General features: G+C 36.1%; 1 protein-coding gene across 2 annotated transcripts; it reads right to left on the bottom strand.

Moving 5' to 3' along the window:
• Positions 1-141: 141 nt before the first annotated feature.
• CLC-D (chloride channel D) lies at positions 142-8,670 on the bottom strand. 2 transcript variants are annotated; one of them, XM_086656684.1, is made up of 23 exons: positions 7,968-8,670; positions 7,780-7,852; positions 7,046-7,267; positions 6,924-6,970; positions 6,728-6,826; positions 6,358-6,432; positions 5,928-6,016; positions 5,706-5,846; positions 5,505-5,575; positions 5,339-5,418; positions 5,053-5,202; positions 4,317-4,376; positions 4,129-4,203; positions 3,553-3,704; positions 2,228-2,363; positions 2,011-2,142; positions 1,838-1,915; positions 1,690-1,745; positions 1,490-1,576; positions 1,256-1,412; positions 1,058-1,159; positions 916-962; positions 142-465 (listed from the first exon to the last, which is right to left on the bottom strand). In XM_086656684.1, exons 1-23 carry the CDS (start codon positions 8,139-8,141, stop codon positions 384-386), a joined length of 2,385 nt encoding a protein of 794 aa, XP_086512810.1. In that variant the 5' UTR covers positions 8,142-8,670; the 3' UTR covers positions 142-383. The 2 variants fall into 2 exon arrangements, with proteins under 2 accessions (XP_086512810.1, XP_086512811.1); XM_086656685.1 differs by having other exon boundaries at positions 921-962.
• Positions 8,671-15,943: the final 7,273 nt, after the last annotated feature.

Below are 15,943 nucleotides of genomic sequence, written 5' to 3'. Positions count from 1 at the left end.
TATACAATCAGTTTTAGTAGATGATTTTCTGAACTGTGCAAACAAGAAGAAACACTGATACAAAGACTTTAACTTCAACAGGTTCGCAGAAGGAACTCCTTAGTTCTGATATGCTCTTTACTTAACAAGAAAATGACATTATTTTCAAACAGATCACCTTTTTCTTATAAACCTAATAATCCCCCGAAACTGTTCTTCTACTGGTTTCAACTACAATACCCACTGGATAAATTACAAGGATTTAATCAAACAGGGGAATTAACAACTAGTACAAATTACAGACCTTATATGAATGGAAGCTTTATTAGGAACACTGACATAAAGCCAAAAGAATGAACTGCAGGTTCAACGACATACCAGAGAGAATCAAAATGATATGATGTTTATTGTCGAACCAGAAGACCGTTCAGAAGAGGTTGCTCCACGTCTGGGTTCCTAATGACGCCTCTTCTATCTGCTGGTGCTCTGCCCATAATATAAAATATGATAATAAGTGCATAGTTGCAATAAATGAAAAAAAAGAGGATATTCCGCCCAAGCCAGGAGCCAAAGGCTCTCGTGCATAGTTAGCATATCCTCGAGATATGAAAGACAAAAAAATATGTAAAACTCAACCATTAAATTGCAATCTCAGATCAAGGCTCAGCTTTTAGGGCTCGAGGCGAATAGAGTTGCAGAAGGGCAAAAATATTATCTTAGGCGGTGTTTGTTCTTTTTTTTTCGCCGAATGTTGACTGTCAAAATCTGAGTCACCCAAGTCTAATTCCATTTGATCAAGACTGCAATAGTCATTTCAGGTTATTTAGGCTAATAGGCACAATGATTTTCAATTTTCCTATTCCAAAGTCCAAATCCGACCAGTACAATGGATGTATTGGAAAGGAAAGAATTATAAAGAAGGAGAGCAAGAGAGACCTTACACTAGTTGATTGAAGCTCCATTGTGCCTGGTGCCTCATTTTCCTGCAAATGAAACATTACAATTTGATTTACAAAGCTTACATGGTAGTAGAGGAACAAAAAAAGGATATGAACACAAAGAGGAAGAAAATAAATACCTCAATTAACAAATCTTTTCTTGTAATAAGACCAATAGCTCGAGAAGGACGAGGAACAACAAATATATGCCTCAATCCTAGCTGACGAAAAAGATTGTATACCTGTACAATGGTAAAGATGAACAGGGATTGAAGTAGGAAGTCAAAGAAGAATCAACAAAATGCAAATCCATGGAAAATATAAATGAGAAGGTTCACCTTTGTTAAAGACATATCCTCTGGAACAATGTAAGGAGATGGATTTAAGAAAGGGGCAAGATCTATGTACATTTCCATGTCATCTGAACTTAGATGAATGTCTTCTATTGACAATCCTTTGCTAGAGACAGGTTTCACAAATTCGCTCATGTTGTGTCTGGTTATTCAGGGAAACTTGTTAACTCTTCTGAGTGATAAGACTACGATAAATATCTAATCTAAAACAACACCTACCTGATTGGTATGGATCCACCTCCCAGATCACTTGGCAACGGACTATGCTGGAAATCCAGCTTAGATTGCAGAAGCACCAATAAATGACTGCAATTGAGAAACAAATTCTTCAACTTAGTTTATCTTCTTTAAAATATATCAACGACTGAATTATCATTTGCTTGTTGAAAATAATAAGTAACTGAATAGCCAAATTCTACCTTCGGAGGATGAGTCCGACGACTATAGCCTCTCCATTCCGTGCTTGTTCAACCACCTGTAAAAAGAGACAAAAAACAAACATCATAAGAGCGCCGATAGAAGTGATAGTTAACAGATACAATAAACCACGAAAGAACACTAACTCACAGGGAAGCCATTATGCTTGTACATTCTCAACATTGAAACTAAATCTGCGACTTTAACAACACGAGAGAACTGCACAACCTATACATGTAAAGCAAAGGAAGTTGTAAGTTTTCAACTCTAACTTAGTAGGTTAAAAGTGGAATAGCCAAAAACAGAAGCCTTGTGTGATCAACCTTCTGATTTCTGCATACTTCCTTTGCTGTCATATTCCGCATATGGTATTTAGGTTTTGAATCAAGTAAGGGAATGCCCCTCAAGGATGCCTGCTCTTCGTAAAAACCTTCATTAAAAGCATCACCAACAGCCTGTGTAGCAGAGAAAGGAGTCACCATAATTTGCTTAGAATGCCTATAAAAGTAACTGATGGAACTTGACGAATGAAAAACCTACCTTTGATACAAGAAGAACAAGCATGATAAGGGGTAAAAGCTTCAAATTATTTGTAATTTCAACCATAATGACACAGAGTGATACAGTCATTCGCATTGAACCTCCCAGAAAAGAAGCAGCACCAAGTAGAGCATACCTAGAAATTGCACCAAGAAATGTTATAGGCTTTTCCGGATAGAGCATATGGAACAGGAATATTACCTAAGGATGTGTAGGAAGATAAACAAGGTGGTGTATATTTTTCTCTTATTGTCTGAGTCTGAGTTCAACTGAACCCAAAATAAAGCCAAATCAGTTACTCCGGCAACTTGGACATCCAAATCAGATAAAAAGACAACCAGTATGAAATCTGACTCGAGTCGATTCAGACCTCAAATCACAATTGGAAGGACAAAAAAACACTACCCAAGTCTACCCTATGGACACCATTCGCAATAAAAAATGCAATGGCCAATCACTAGTGACAACTAAAGGACCATGAGGGACCAACTTGGGGATAACCACAACCAATATTGAATAGAATTCATGATCAAGGTTTTAAAATGCTTTTTACGCCTCAAGGTGGTTTGCTCTCACAAGGCGAGGTGGTGCATCGAGGCGCGCCTCGATGAGTAAAATATGAAAAAAAAAAATTACCAAAGAAAATGACATCAATTATGTAAAAACATGGCATAACAAGTTATTCTACTTCACTACAATAGTATCAAGTCTAAAGTGTTGCCATACAATTACAAAAACAGTGAAAAGCAAACCCAAATCTTTTAAAGAGTTCTTCTCAATAGTCAATGCAATTCCAAAGACTTTCTTATGGCTTAAAATACGTATGCCCGGAGGCGCTGCAAGACCGCCTCGAGGTACGTGCGCCTCAACCGTTTTTCAAATATTGTTCATGATTATACCCAAAATCGAGCTTTAACAGGAAATAAAATGTATAAGTTTCTCTCTAATCGCACACCTCACTCAGTCATGGTTCGGATACTAGAGATGTTGGGCTCAATCAAGTTGAAACCAATATCCTATTGATGTAATGATAATTAAGTTACCTAATAAACCCAAATTCTTTTGTTTGGTTAAGATCTATCTGGGGTTAGCAGTCCATTCTTGATCTCGAGGAAGACTGTACTTGCATGCAAGAATCCAAAACCTCCTGCTCTTGTCGTTTATGTGTATGTCATATGACTTGGGTAGAGATGAAGTGTACAAGCAGCAGGATATATTTTACATGCAAAAAGTTCGTTCAAAAAGCGAGTGCAGAGAGTCCAAGATATAGGATAACAATGTCATAACTAATGATTATTTATGAGAAATAAATACGAGGAACTCACGTTCCTTCTTCAATGTTGAGCTTCTTGTAAAATTTAACCACAAACATGCCAACAAGACGTCCATACGTTGAACCTATCATTATTCCAGGAACAAATTGACCAGCTGGAACAGCAGTACCAAATGTTACCACTGCTAGAGTGTAGAACATCATCTGGAAACAAAAGAAATAGTAAGAACTTTTGGCATGAAGACTAAGAAATGACGGGAAAAGAATCCAATGAAGTTATCAAATTCATTCAAAATACAAAGATGAAAATCAGTTTCTCATTATCATTTTCCAAGTGCCTGAAGAAAATAATCAAAGAAACTGCACCTTTACACAATTAGATACAAGAAACATGTAGCCGATATCCATTTAAAAACGATTTTTCATAATCTGTTTTCTCAAAAAGAATAAGAGGATTGTCGGAAAGATGTTTGTGACATACACTACACATAATACTTACAAAAAGAGCTAACCCAAAAAGAACTGCACCTTAGAGAGAGAGCTTTATATTTTCATATATGTAGTAATATGCGCATATGGCACAAACAATATTTCTCCGAACTCAAAAGACAAGTGAAGTACAAATTACCAAAAAGGTGAGAAGGCTTTGGGCACTGTATTCATGAAATGTTTTTGCACTAAACAAATTCCGTATTGCATCATCCTGCAATCAAAATATAAACTTCATTATTAGAACAGGTTCCAAACAGGCCAACAGAAAAGTAAATATTTACAAAAAAAACATTCAATGCTGCAATAGAATTTATAATAACCTACCTGCGTGTTGAAAAAAATAGTAGCCAAATCATTGTACTCCTTATCCTTGGAACAATAGAACTGCAGGTAAACTTGAATTAGGTACAAGTGAGACGCAAGCTCTAGCCTCTAACGTACAAATAAAGAATGTCAACCTGTCAAACATGACTAAAAATGCTCTTTCTGTAACTCAAATGATAAAATGAACATTCCGAAAAAGGAAAGATAATAATATCATTAGCACCTCTTGGAAAATCCAATGTGCAGAATATGGGAAAGAAACAGTAGATAGCATTAGATAACAATAATAAAACTAATAAATAAGTTGGTCGGGCTTTAGGCCCCTTTCATTATTGGTTTAACTTGGGCAGTTATTGTGCTTATCACATCTTGATGATGTATCATAGATTGTAGCCGCTTTCTCAAAAGAAAAACAATAATAAAACTAATCCAGTATGAAGTTTCCAGCAAATGAAATCTATCGATAGATAGTTCTCAATCAACTGACACTTTAATACAAAGATACACTTTATCTTCTTGAGTTTTCTGATCAAAATGCAAAACGACTACTCAAATTAGAAGTTATGTCATCTCAATTTTCCATAGGAAATACCTACAGAATACAGATAGTTCTCAAGCACAGGATAGATGTTCTGAAGACATTTAGTAGCGTGAAATCATTATATACAGAAGAATAAACACCAACTTAGCAGGCAGAACATTAGATGATCCACAAAGATGAAAGTTTAAAACTTACATTTACATAGTTTCCATACATTCCTGGGGGGCGAGGACACTCAATATCAGAATTAGCCTCGGCTTCTGGGCATGGAGTACATTTTCTTAATAATGGTAGGCCGAAGGATATAACTGAGGTTATTACGGATATAAGACATGCTTCAATAATCTGACAACAAAAAAAGAATGTTAGATTAGAACATACTAGAGTATGTAATTATATTTATGAAAGGTGTTTTCCAATAGAACGAAAGAAGCATACTAGTACCACGAGTGTTTTGGTGAAAGGAGGTTTATGACTTTACCTTAACTCTATTCCCCTTCTTATGTAAATAGGTTCGGCGCCAATATGCTATGTAAAGAGTAAGCTGGTTAAATAATGCTCCTGAAAAATAACAAGCAACTAACTAAGAATAGCTACCAATGTTGAACTTTAGTCAGATAGCAGTTCCTGAGCTTACAATATCCTACCAAGAAGTCCTCCAATAATCCCAATTATACCCATGGGTAGTAGTTCTTCAAACGAATAGTCATCTTGGCCACTACCAGCAGAAAAAATATGAGATATAGTTACTTCAGCACAATAAAAGGGATTGATCGGTTGCCCCAGAGGGACATCATAATAAAAGGGAGTGAAAAAAAACATGCGGTAGAAAAGGCTTAAATATCAACCCTGAAATGTCCCATATAATGAAGCCACCGGAACCAAAATGTCCGCATTTTCCACTTCTGCACCAGCCCATTGCAGTACGTACCACAACAGCGACGATAGCAGATGTGAAGAACACACGCCACATAAGCTGACTCCTCCACCTTCAACACAAGAAGATGAAATACTATGAAGATATAAACATTGCATCAGACAAAAATGCAAGAGAAGAAAGCAATCTTTACCAGGATGTAACTTCTTCAAGAGCAAATAATACACCACCAACAGGAGCTCTAAAAGCCGCAGCAACTCCAGCTGCACATCCACAGGTTACCTTTTCAAAAGGTTAGGCACAGGTCAAAGTGAGCAGGCATTTAGGGACTTCATGTTCATCAGTAAACTGGAAAGAACGGGCTTCTCCAGTTGAAAGTATGAACATATAGTTTCAGATTATATCATTTCTTACTGAAGCTGTACATCTAGCATAAGATTTTACTTTATCTTTTTTACTTTTTTGGAAATGAGAATGGCTATACCATAAGGAAGGGGTATACACAAAGAGAGCCAGATACTAAACAGGGGACTGCGCAGCAAGGACAGGGAGAACCCCAACCTTGAGCGCAAAGACAAACAACATTATATCAAGTATAAGATTATATTGGAGAAATTACTCACAAGATCACGGCGATCTCTATCACTCTTAAACACTTGTAGCCACCTTAAGCTTAGATGGTACTTTGTAGATCCACCCTGAATTCATTGGAACCATGAGAAGTGTAAGTTCGACAAAAAAGAAGAGAACACACCAATTGGACATCTCTCAAAGAGTCAAACGTGATGTAACAGAAGGCACATGATCATGTATATGAGGATTTCAATATGCTCTATGAACCAGTATCAGTAGTTGGTGCTAATTTTCCTAACATTCCATATGTTACAGCTGTAACCTTAGTTACACAGGCACCTCCAGTAGAGTCACTACATAACTTCCAACCTAGGTGTGGTTCCAAGGAAAAGACAACTTCTAAAATGGAAATTTACTTACTTGTCCAAGAAGAGAAGCAATACAAGCCCCAGTGTGGACAAGAGGACCTTCTTTGCCTAGAGCAAGCCCACCTCCCACTGAACCAATGCTTCCAAATATCTATATACACGAAGGTAAGAATAGATTGTTCATTGGCCAAGCGATGCAAAGCCAACTCACTTAAAGCTAAGAATCCATGAAGAAACATAACCAATACCTTTCCAACCAAGGTGCGGAAAAGAAGGATGCCATGTGTATCAACCCCTGCAGTTCATGTGACTATCACAACTCTTTCAAGTCTCAACATATATGAAGAACTGAGAGGGAATTGAGATTTACCATTTAAATAACCCTTAATTTCTGGAATACCAGATCCTGCTGCAGCTGGAGCGAACTGTGTTACTATAAAGACAGAAGAAAATACCAATGCTAGATTGATTAACGTGTACACTAGGAATCCCAGTATGTATGAGCTTTGTATTATTTTAAAAGTTGCAGCAAACTTCCAGCCAGCGAAGTTTTCAACAGCAATATTAATAAAAACAGCCGCTAGTCCGGTTCCTACAGAAAGAAAAATTCAAGATAATAAAAATGAGAGCGGCAGAAATGTTGCAACATCTGAATATGAAAATTGTTAAAGAGCTTGATGTTCGCAACTTTTCTGAAATACAACATCCATCAAGTAATATTTGTCTTTTTTGATGATAGAAGACAAATAGCTTAGAATGTTATTAAAAACTAACTGTCGTACTTAAGAAGTGATATATATTCCTTGGAACAAAAATACACTTATAAAGTGCTACCCATTGTATAATGAGAGAAAACAAGATACCCTTAAGCTTCAAAAACAATTCGATTTTAACGTGAGACAGTTCATTTCCTGACTATGGAGTTCATTTTCTGGTAGATCTTTGACTAAATTCAATATTTGGATTATACTAATATGAACCTAGAAAGGGCTTAGTGATCTAATTGAAAGCACATGAGATACTTATAGAACAAATCAAATACAGTGTATTATCAGTAAATAAACCTAAATCAATATGAGAGAAAGAGAAATTGTATCTCCTTACCAATACCAATAAGTAGAGCAAAAAACCACTTCACAGCAACATAATATCCAACATATAGCTTTCCCCTCTGTGCCTATTATACGACCATAAACAAAGAGATGTCACTCAAATTTAGTACTAAAAGATATCAAGGAGCTTATCAAAAAAATGAAAATTAATCACAAAACCCTAAAAAGAGAAATTCAAACCTGTTCTTCCCTGTAAGCGTAATTCTCGATCACCTCATAATCGAGACTCTCACTGGTGCCCTCACTCTTCTTCCCAAAAACAACCTCATCTGGCTCACTTTCCTCCGAATTAGGTATCCGTGACCAAACAAGTTTTGCCGTCTCCATCCCGTTTTGAAGATGATTTGATAACATAATTCTAACCTCCTCTTTCTTTCTTCTTCGAAGAATTGAAACTTGAAAGAAGAGTAGTATTTACCTTCAATTATAAAAACAAAACCCTAAATTTGAAGCGAATCCCGCAAATTTCTCCAAAACTGGATATACTGATCAGTTGTGTACCACATTTGAGAAAAGTTTCACCTAGTTTATTAGATTCAAAGTAGAGTGAAGATTTATATCATCGATTTCTCGATCTTATAAACACAGAGAACTATCAATTTGAATAACAGAGAGAGATCGAGAGAGAAATCTAGAGAGAGAAAAAATGTACGTATATGAGCTTCTCTTTTTCTTTCTTTTGGAATAGAAAAAAAAATACAACTGAAGTTTTACTGAAGAAGGTGTGTGGATTTCATTTCGCTGATGCTGTACAGCGCGTGTACTTTTAGCTACTGCAACTTCCATTCTCAACCATAAGATTAGCTTTGACTAATCCTAACCCTAGGTGCTGAGGACCAAATAGGTAGTTAAGTTTGTTGGACGGTCCGAGTCCAATATTTACGGACTTGATGGGGACGAGTGACCTACTTGTATATACAACAAAGAGGCAAAAGACAAATAAAGCAATGAACGCTTGGGTTATGTGTGGTTCAAAAATCAAGACCCCTAAGGACTCAGACAGTTATGTCAATGATCCGTAACAAGAATGTAAAATAAAGAGAATATGGAGGTTGCGCAATGTTGAGACCAAGTGGAATTCCTGCGAATTGGATTTTGCACTAAAGACATGTCTACTGTAAGCTACTCTAAAAACGAATGAAGACATAGTCTTCCTCTCGAGACTCCAAGAGGTAGGATCACTACTTATGTCCCGTGGCAATTATTGTGTCTTGGGGTGTTCGGAACGATAAAGACTCGGTTATCTCCCATGAATTAGACCGAGACCCAATTGTTTGGATCTTTAAGCTACATCTATAAGGTAGTGCTAACAGTGGTTTCGAAGTGGTCCAGTTTACAAAAGGTGAATTTTTTATGCCTCAGCTGTAATATTATGATCAACATCTGAATAAGAATGGTATATAGTAGTGAAGAAGTTTAGGGTCCAGTTTCTTTATTGTGCATAACTAACTAGAAATGGGTATATAGTGTTTTGAGATAATTTTGTTGTTGTATATTGCTTAAGAAGTTCGTAATGGAATTTTCAAGTTACTATATAACTATGTTTTAAATTTTGAAAAAAAAAATAAATGATAATAAGAGGCATTCATCTATGTTCCTTATACATTACAATTCCTATTTGATTTGTATCAGGTGCATTTTTTTATTCGTTTACATGTCGTGAGTACCTTTATTTTATAATGGAGTACTTGAATTTTTCGGGATCCGTAATTTTTGTTGAGAAATTGTGGGGATTTGTAATTCTTTTATTCATGTATGTTCCCTTATCATTTCGACTTCTACTTCTCTCTTTTACTTCTTCATCTCCCTAAATCCTAGCTTCAACTACTGCCATAGAGATGTGAGGCGCTCGCCAAGGCGAGTTGATAGCCTCATCGCTTCCCATCGCTTCCCATCGCTTCATGCCTCAATCAACATAATCTGTATTGCTGAACTTGTAAGTTCTGTTGTATATGTAAACTCTTATTCGTTATATTTTAATTTAAAAGTGGTAGTTGGAGACAGAGAGGTAGAAGATTTTGAAAATACATTGTTGCAGGTGATGCTTCCATGGAAATATCTACATATTTTTTGTGTTTTGTCGTGATTTTAAGCCCAGTAATGTATAGGTTGGACATAATTAATGGTCATATAAAGGTGAATTTTGTTTTTTCGCTTCTATTAATGTCTTTGTTAAAGAATGCAAAGAGTGTTATGTTGAATACGTGGTTTTATGAATAGAAGTGTCTTGCAAGACTTACCTAACTATTACCATTGAAAAAAAAAACAATAAACTATATTTGTCCTTTCGCGTTCGTAGAAATTTGTCATTTGTGCAAAAACTAGACGACATTATTCTGGAAGATTGCTATGCTGATTTCACTTCTTTCGTGAGTGTGTACATTGAAGAATACGATTAGCTGGCAAACTAGTGAAGGTAAGTCTGGAGTCATAAATGTGTGAAACATAAAACAAAACTTTTAGAACATGGCAGCAGTATGGAAAATATAAGCATGTTTATTGAGTCATTTTCTAAGTTCTAAACGTGGAAATGAGTAAAACATGTGTTTCATTTTACAGTATTTTAAATGAAGTAATGCAGAGAGTTACATTGTGATAAGTTCACTTGCTCAATAGTTCCTGCTTCTTGATAATCTTTATTTTCTTGGTTATGCATATTTTACTCATGTCTTTCCCATTTTCAACTAGATGTGGTAGTAGTGTTGAACCTTTATAGAGGATGTTAGGTTATGGTGTCGGAAAATAAAGAACCATTTACTCGTAACCGTTAGCCTTCTAAACAATGTGTTAATCATGAAACATTCTTTTGCAGGAAAGACATGTGTTTGCTTTGCAAACTCGGGAAGATAAATCACCACTTAATAGATACTTCAGTGGATATCAACGGTGAAGATGTTTATCTGACTGCTGCCATTTTAGACGAAGGACTGATGTTAAGTGCTCTTTACTGTCCTAAAAGTCAACCCAAACATGAAGTTAGATTTGTTAAACAAATGTTGTTTTCGAAGCGAATAAACTATTTTATTTAAGTTCGACTTCATTATATCAAAATTGACAATGATGAATTTTAGCTTACATACATTTTTAACTTCTTGCTAAGTTCTTGACAGAACTGTCCGTGCCCTGTGGGCACGGGCTATACCCTAGTTATCAATAAAACTCTATCTTGATTACAATTTTCTACTTGTTAATTAGCATAATTTAGCTTAGTTTAGTTCTTTTGTTGCGTCTTCATCAATTTCTCCTCCATTTGAAACACCAGATTTATCTCCTTTTGAAACAACAATGTCATAGAGCCTTAAGTGTTTTAAGCACTTCAAAATAATTGATAGAACCAAACGAATGAAAAACCTACCTTTGAAATAAGAATAACAAGAATAATAGAAAGATATGGTTATTGGAGACAAGTTAGAATCAGTTGACTCTTCAAAATCAAAAGATCCATGTCATATAAACGAAGGGGTTACGAGTTTAGATGTGAAACGAAGATTATTAAGAGACGTTTGATTTGTATCTAACACCGTTTAGTTCTAATTATGGTTAATGTACGATTCACGAATTACAAGATTTGATAGTTGGAGTCACATGGGCAGGTGGTGAGAGTGTCTGTGTGTGAGAGAGACGAAGCGATAATAAAGAGAAAGAAAAGAAAGTCAGGGAAGTGTTAGTTGGCCGATTACCTTTCACCGGTGAGAATGGTGGTGGCAGAAGAGAAAGAGACCGATAAAAGAATTAGAGGCCAAAAAATATCCAAAGGCAAGGCCCAAGATAGTTTTTAAAATGATCGATCATTTCACTAAAAGAACAATTGATTTTAAAATATAGGATCAAAAGGGGGGAAAAGCTTTAACCATAGAGAGTTGAAATGAAAAAAAAGTTTGATAGAGGGAGTCAAATCATGGACCTTCAATGAGGAGAAAGTCAAACCACCCTCTCCACCAAGACCATTCTAAATTGGTGATAACATTTCTTTTGACCTTACCAGTGAGGCACGTGCCCCTTACATAACCCTAAGCTTCTCGTTCTTCTTCCTTTAAAATCTAAACTCCCACCAGCAGAAATCACCTACTCCCTTTTTCTCCCTCCCCAGTACTTGATGGCTCCAATACCTTTTTAGAACTTCTATCTATTGCATGAAATGGGGTCTTTGGCTGGTGAATCTGAACAATCTCAAAATCGCAAAGGAAGGGCAGTATGCTACCAAATCAAAACCCCTAAAGATTTAGCAAAAAGAGGAACTGAATACAAGTAGTCTGGAAGAAGGGAATGATGTGAAAGACTTGGAGAAGAAGAAATCTCTGTGATTGGATTATTGGTCAAAAAGTAAGAATTGGCAGGAAAAAAAAGAAGTCAAGACAGAAATCTATTTCATGTTAGTATTCTGTTTGACTACTCCTAATTGACAGAAAAGCTCATAGTTTTGAATTAGTAAGCAAATCCAAATTTCAACTTTCAGTTGAACATTAAATGAATTTTGGAAACAAAATCCACCAGTTTATGGTGTAGAATAAATAAAATAACATTTTTAATCAAAAAAATATAATGATCTTAATAAGCTTTTATTTTAATAGGTTGATACTGCTATAGCTAGATACGGCTCTTGTGTAAATGCTGGAGTAGAAAGCATAACAAAGATGCAAAACATAAACTCGTAGCTGCGATCGTGAAACTTGGTCTTATATCACTTTGGTTTGGCATCCGTCGTCTTCTAATAGACTTCTCTCCCAAAGCTTCCAATGAAACAAAGTTGCTGTCATGATTACATATATCAAGGGCACTATAAATACCGAAATTATTAGTCATCTTCATATCCCAAAAAATTTCACGACTTCCATCTTTAGGGTCATACCAAAAGACAGAATGGTATACGTCCCTGAACAAAATTCTGTTGGTAGTAGAAATGGCTAATGGCACATAAGGTATTTTCATTTTTTTTGATGCCAATCTTTCACTCATAATATATTTGTTACTCAAAATCCATTGCATGTGCCTCGGATACAATTGCACATCATGGCTCAATGGTTCCATTTCAAACGGTACTCTAAATTCCCTACTCCAACTCCAAAACTCATTATCGATGGTTATTATTTGATCAGAATTTCTACTAGTATGGCCCCTTGTTGTCTTCTTCAAGAACCACAAATCTACACAATTGTCGGTCTTGTCTAAAACAGAAACACACAAGCGTCTTTCAAGCTCTCGAATGCTATATTCTTTGTACGCAAATGGTAATGGAATACTTTCAAACTTCTCATATGTTGAATCAAAGCGATATAATCTTCGACAATTTTTAAAAAATATGACACCATCTGCTACAACTGGGTAATAAATTGAAGAAGGTGCTTCTCCTGCACATCTCCACCCTTTACCATCACCTAGAGTGTATACTAGGGCCAACTTATGTTGTGTTGGCCTATTAAACAAACCTCTTTTATTTGCATAAGCAATCGTAACAACTTTGTATTGATTAGTTGAATGATTTAATCCAAAACCGACGACACACCTATCTATGGAACCAATACTTTTGGGTAATGGTGGAAGAATAAGATGTTCTCCAGTAATGGGATTATATATATAGACCTTATACTCCATAACACGATAGTATGTATATATGCAAACTAGACCCTTGCATGAACCAACTAAGACCCAAGGTGTTTCTAGGATAAAAGGATGCTTGATTCTTACGAGTTTTTTAAAAGAGATCGACTTCTTCTCATTCGTACAGACATGGTCATACTCTCCGTAGTAACAATTCCTACTACCATGGGTTTCGTAGAAAATAATATTAGTACGCGACTCAATAATACTAGGAACGAGAGATCGCCATGTTTTACATACTTTTCTGCACTCCAAGAGAGATTTGAGAGGTAATCGACAAAATATATTTGATAGAATGTCACGATGAAAATTCTCCATGAATCATCGGCTAACAACAACTCTTAGTTACTAGAGTTTTAGGGTTTCTCTTCTCTTTATTTGTAATCAGAATATTTTTGAACGCTTGGAAACAAAAATCTAGCAAATCATGTGTTAAATGGAAATATTTTTCTCAATTAATTGTTTAAGGTAAATTTTGGAAGTCGCTTAACTCCTTCCTGTGTGTTAGATGGAAATATTTGTAATACGAATTGGAGGGTTTAATAGGGGCCACAGTATTGTTAACGCACCCCCCCCCCCCCCCCCCCAACTAACCTGTTTTGACTTGGTCAATTAGAATGGACCAAACTTGCATGAGAGGGCCTCCAATTGCAGTTGGTACAAAAACCTACATTTGGCGGGTTCTATCACCTCCATTAATTACCTTGCTTTTCTTGACCCAAAATCTCTCTAAGACCAAGTCCAGTTGCGCTCCAGCCCCATCCCCCAAGTCTAAATTCAGTTGGTCCTTAATTAAGGTCAGCTGAACGTCCCAACAGACCGTTGGGGACTTCCCATCCCTCAAACCCAACTTCAGCCGGTCCTTACTTAAGGGTCAGTTGAACGTCCCAACAGATCGTTGGGGAAGTCCCCAACGGTCATGTTGGGGTTTTTGCATCCAACGGTCCAATTGAAAAAAATATTACTCATTAATAAAAAACTTAAAATGCATTAATGATCCAACGTTTACATTGATAACCCAACTATCCAAAATACATTTTTAATAATCCAACGATCCAAAATCTATTTGTTGTCGTTAGATCTCGTATTCCGCAAGTGTTCAACAAGATCTACCTTCAACCGGGTATAGATTTCCTGACTTCTAACTCGACCCATACGTTCAAGCAATTCGTCTGGTAAAGATTCTCCGCGATATATAAGACCCATTTCGCATCCCTCGACATTGGTTGTAGCATTTGGCCCTTCGTCTTCAATAATCATGTTATGCATTATGACACACGCCTTCATGATATCACTCATGAGGGTAGAAAAGAGAAAATTTCAAATTCAAATTTTAGGACCTCAAGAGAAGCTGAGGTTGGAGTTAAATTTTAGGGGTTGAGCTGAGGCTGTAAATATTGGGTGAAAAAGTTGTTTGTAGGACCTGAGACAGGTTGCGGTTGGACTTGCTCTAAAACTCAAATACCTGAAACTCCTCTTTTCACCAAAATATCTTTGGCGATCAATCTCCTTGGTATATTAATTGTTGAAAACCACCGTGGATGAAACAACTTCTAAAAATTTTGGAGAAAAAGCAAAGAACTCTATAAAATCAATTTTTGGACATGATTTAGACTTTAAAGAAGCATATCAACATATCCAGACAAATTTTTACATGTTTGATGATTTATTTGTGTCATGACATAATCGAGTAATTGTTTTGATAATACTGAATAAACCAAGAAAAGCAATAGGAAATAGACAATCACCAAGAAAGTATTGAGGTCAGAACTTGAATCAGATAATATACGGATTGAAAGTGCATTAAGGGACTTGTACTCCAAATATGGTTTTGTCGAAGAGGACTATATATATATTTCCCTCGGCTGAGGAACTCAATGAGATCTTAATGACTGATTCTTGTGGGTTTTGCTCAAAATGGTTTAGAGGAAGCGGCTATACATTCTCCATGGGAATGATGTAAGCTGAAGTCGCTATCTATTCAAATACGCTTTTAGCAGCACCCGAGAGCCCAACTCTGTATATTTTGATTGCTAATGTATATTCTATTGAACGAAAAATGGGAAGAAAGCTTTTAACGTATACACATGTATACACAAACACACCCGACCACTTGGGTGTGTCAACACTCACCAACACCCTCATGTACTTAGTCAACTAACAAACTCTAGTTGTTAAGATTACTTTAGATTGTATCTTCTTAATATCTTATCATACACTAACCTATATATATACTTGTATAACAACCTAAATGAATACAGAGAAATCATTTTCAATATCTCTTCTTCACTCATCCTGTTCGGTTCATTCCTCTCTCTCCTTCTCGATCTTCACTTCACACACAGACTCGGTTGAGTCTTCTTAAAAGCGTTGTGGTTAAAGAGAATGAAGGACATGTGTACGAAGAAAGATTTTCTTCACATGATTAAGTAGGATTGAAATTGACTGAGAAATTCATATTTTTGTGGTCAATGACAAAACCCATAAACAAACAGAGTTAATCTATGATATACTAATATAGCTAGTTATGGCACTTGCGTCAATGCATGAGTAGAAAG

Source organism: Eschscholzia californica, unplaced genomic scaffold, assembly GCF_041429995.1.
Source record: "Eschscholzia californica isolate CP2 unplaced genomic scaffold, dmEscCali1.0.p SCAF_1, whole genome shotgun sequence".
In the NCBI taxonomy this organism is placed as follows: domain Eukaryota; kingdom Viridiplantae; phylum Streptophyta; class Magnoliopsida; order Ranunculales; family Papaveraceae; genus Eschscholzia; species Eschscholzia californica.
Note: the sequence above shows the minus strand (reverse complement) of the source record. Positions and strands in the feature narration are given on the sequence as shown.

Excerpts from the sequence above, each read along its gene's own strand:
- CLC-D (XM_086656684.1), bottom strand. The coding sequence starts at position 8,141 with ATGTTATCAAATCATCTTCAAAACGGGATGGAGACGGCAAAACTTGTT. Across the intron at positions 7,268-7,779 it reads TGCTCTACTTATTGGTATTG|GAACCGGACTAGCGGCTGTT; the intron begins GTAAGGAGATAC and ends TTCTTTCTGTAG. Across the intron at positions 2,143-2,227 it reads TTGTTCTTCTTGTATCAAAG|GCTGTTGGTGATGCTTTTAA; the intron begins GTAGGTTTTTCA and ends TCTGCTACACAG.